The sequence below is a fragment of the Lactuca sativa genome, chromosome 5 (assembly GCF_002870075.4).
Source record: "Lactuca sativa cultivar Salinas chromosome 5, Lsat_Salinas_v11, whole genome shotgun sequence".
NCBI classification, from domain to species: domain Eukaryota; kingdom Viridiplantae; phylum Streptophyta; class Magnoliopsida; order Asterales; family Asteraceae; genus Lactuca; species Lactuca sativa.
The window spans coordinates 284449461-284451603 of NC_056627.2; the positions used below are offsets into that span (position 1 = coordinate 284449461).

The following is a 2143-nucleotide window of genomic DNA, read 5'->3' on the forward strand; positions in this document are numbered from 1 at the left end:
GTATTGAACTTTATAAAACTTAACATATGATATCCTAACATTCCACTTTTGGTACAAATTTACCATTCAATTGCTATCATACAATGCATTGAACTGTGTACGGTTAAATGTAACATATATTAAAAAAATTAAAAGTTTGTTTTTCCATTGAACACAAGATCCATTATTTGTCATCGAGGCATCTCACTAAAATTAAATTGAATCAATTGAATACCAACTAAATATTTCTTCTCAACTCAAAGATAACACAAAATCCCTTTTTGAGGAAATGTATTGGGCTTATTTAAAGTTATTTCATCTAAAATGTATAATTTCATTTAAGAATATGAGATTCGTGTATAGATTAATAAAATTTAAACTCACAATCATCATAATGTATAAACTCATGGAAGTTGCAGGAGATAGAAAACTATCGTTGCCAAGTTAGACGTAGATGCTCCAAAGAAGCGGAGCTCAATTATTCATGGATTACCATGGACGAATCAAAATCCAGCAAGCCACGTGTGCCCCACACGCGTCAACCTCCAGGACACCTGTCACCTTCTTAGTCCCAATGCATCCCTATATAATACTACCTGATCCTCCATTCTATTCCTCGTAATCATACTTCTGCAAATCAAAATATCTTAAAGATCAAAAATGGCGTCCCAGAATCAGCGTTACAGAGCCGGTGAAGCCACAGGCCAAGCTGAAGAGGAAACCAAACAGACCGGCAGCTACATGTCGGAGAAGGCCGGAGAGGTAAAAGAGAAGGCGTCGCAGATGGGTAAGTCTACAAAAGAGACGGCGGAGGCCGGGAAAGAGAAGACCGGAGGGTTGATGCAGCGGACAGGTGAGCAAGTGAAGAGCATGGCTCAAGGTGCTGCTGATAAGATGAAGCAGTCATTTGGTATGGCCGGCAGCGGCGAGGAGGATGATGAGTTGGTGCTGGGTCGTGGGTGACAACACCGCTGCTGTTGCCACCGGCACCACCACTGCAAGTACTACTAGGAGGAATAAACTACTGATCGTGATATGAATTTGTTTCCTTAATCTTGTTAATTGTTGTTGTAATGGCGTTTTGTCATGTCATGTGTATGAACCGGGTCGGTTTTTAGGTTCGGGTTCAGTAGATACCATGGCGAAGTGGTGGAAATTTATGCATGAATGTTTCTTTGTTCTGAATAAACGTTAAAAAATGAATGGTGAAGGATTGGCTATTTGATATAAGCCAAAAGGCAAATCAGAATAATTATATAAAATTATAAAATAAAAAATGCGAGAACTCTTGTGATCATAGAGGTGTAAGAAAATATTTGAATCCGAATAGATTTGAATAGGCACTATCCGGTCCAAAATTATCCGAAAACTCGAATATCTCATTTTGTGATTCAGATTTAGATTCGTACAGTCATTTCATAGATTTTCAATATCCTATATCCGAAAACTTATGTTTTATTATTCTTTAATAACTTTTTAATTTAATATTTAATTACCTTTACATGAATTATCTGAATCAAAGATTTCATTTTTGTCCCATTACACAATTATTTGAATTCAATCCCTTAAAATTAGGAGGTAATTGAAACGTTATTTGGATACCTTGGAAATCAACCAATTCACGAATTATATGTATATTGATAACTTCGATTGCAATATATGAAGAATAAAATCATTTCCAAGATTAACCCTCTATGACATCTTTTATGTGATTAAGAATACTCATTGACCACTTATACATTCTCTTGACATCTTATCAACATCTTCGTTGATAAGCTATTTAATGGTATCGTTTTCATTGATTCCTACTTCTAGAGTTTTTATTTTTAAATTGTTTGTTGTTTTTTATTCATAAAATTGCATTGATAATTTCAAATTGTGAGATGACCGACATGGATGGTTCCATCTCATTTTGTTTATCTCTCTTATATCTAGGTTAAATATAATCTCATTTTTTCTATATGCACAAAATCTCAACCCAAACTTCTTGGGTCCACGTGTGTTACTAAAATTACAAGTTTGATATTATTTAGCTAAAAAAATCTTTTAAATTATCTAATCATATTTGATTACATTCTAATTAGATTCGACTACATCTAAAGCTTGTGTGAGTTTCCTACCAGTTGTTTGATAAAATTTCTTTTAAATTTTTTGAAGCATGAAA

At 34.2% G+C, this 2143-nt stretch overlaps 1 protein-coding gene across 1 annotated transcript; it reads left to right on the forward strand.

Annotated features, from left to right (window-relative positions):
- Positions 1-590: 590 nt before the first annotated feature.
- LOC111910118 (late embryogenesis abundant protein Dc3) lies at positions 591-1209 on the forward strand. The gene has a single exon (XM_023905901.3). The coding sequence runs from the start codon at positions 640-642 to the stop codon at positions 940-942; it is 303 nt and encodes a 100-aa protein (XP_023761669.1). The 5' UTR covers positions 591-639; the 3' UTR covers positions 943-1209.
- Positions 1210-2143: the final 934 nt, after the last annotated feature.

Coding starts and splice junctions, on each gene's coding strand:
- LOC111910118 (XM_023905901.3), top strand. CDS start 640: ATGGCGTCCCAGAATCAGCGTTACAGAGCCGGTGAAGCCACAGGCCAA.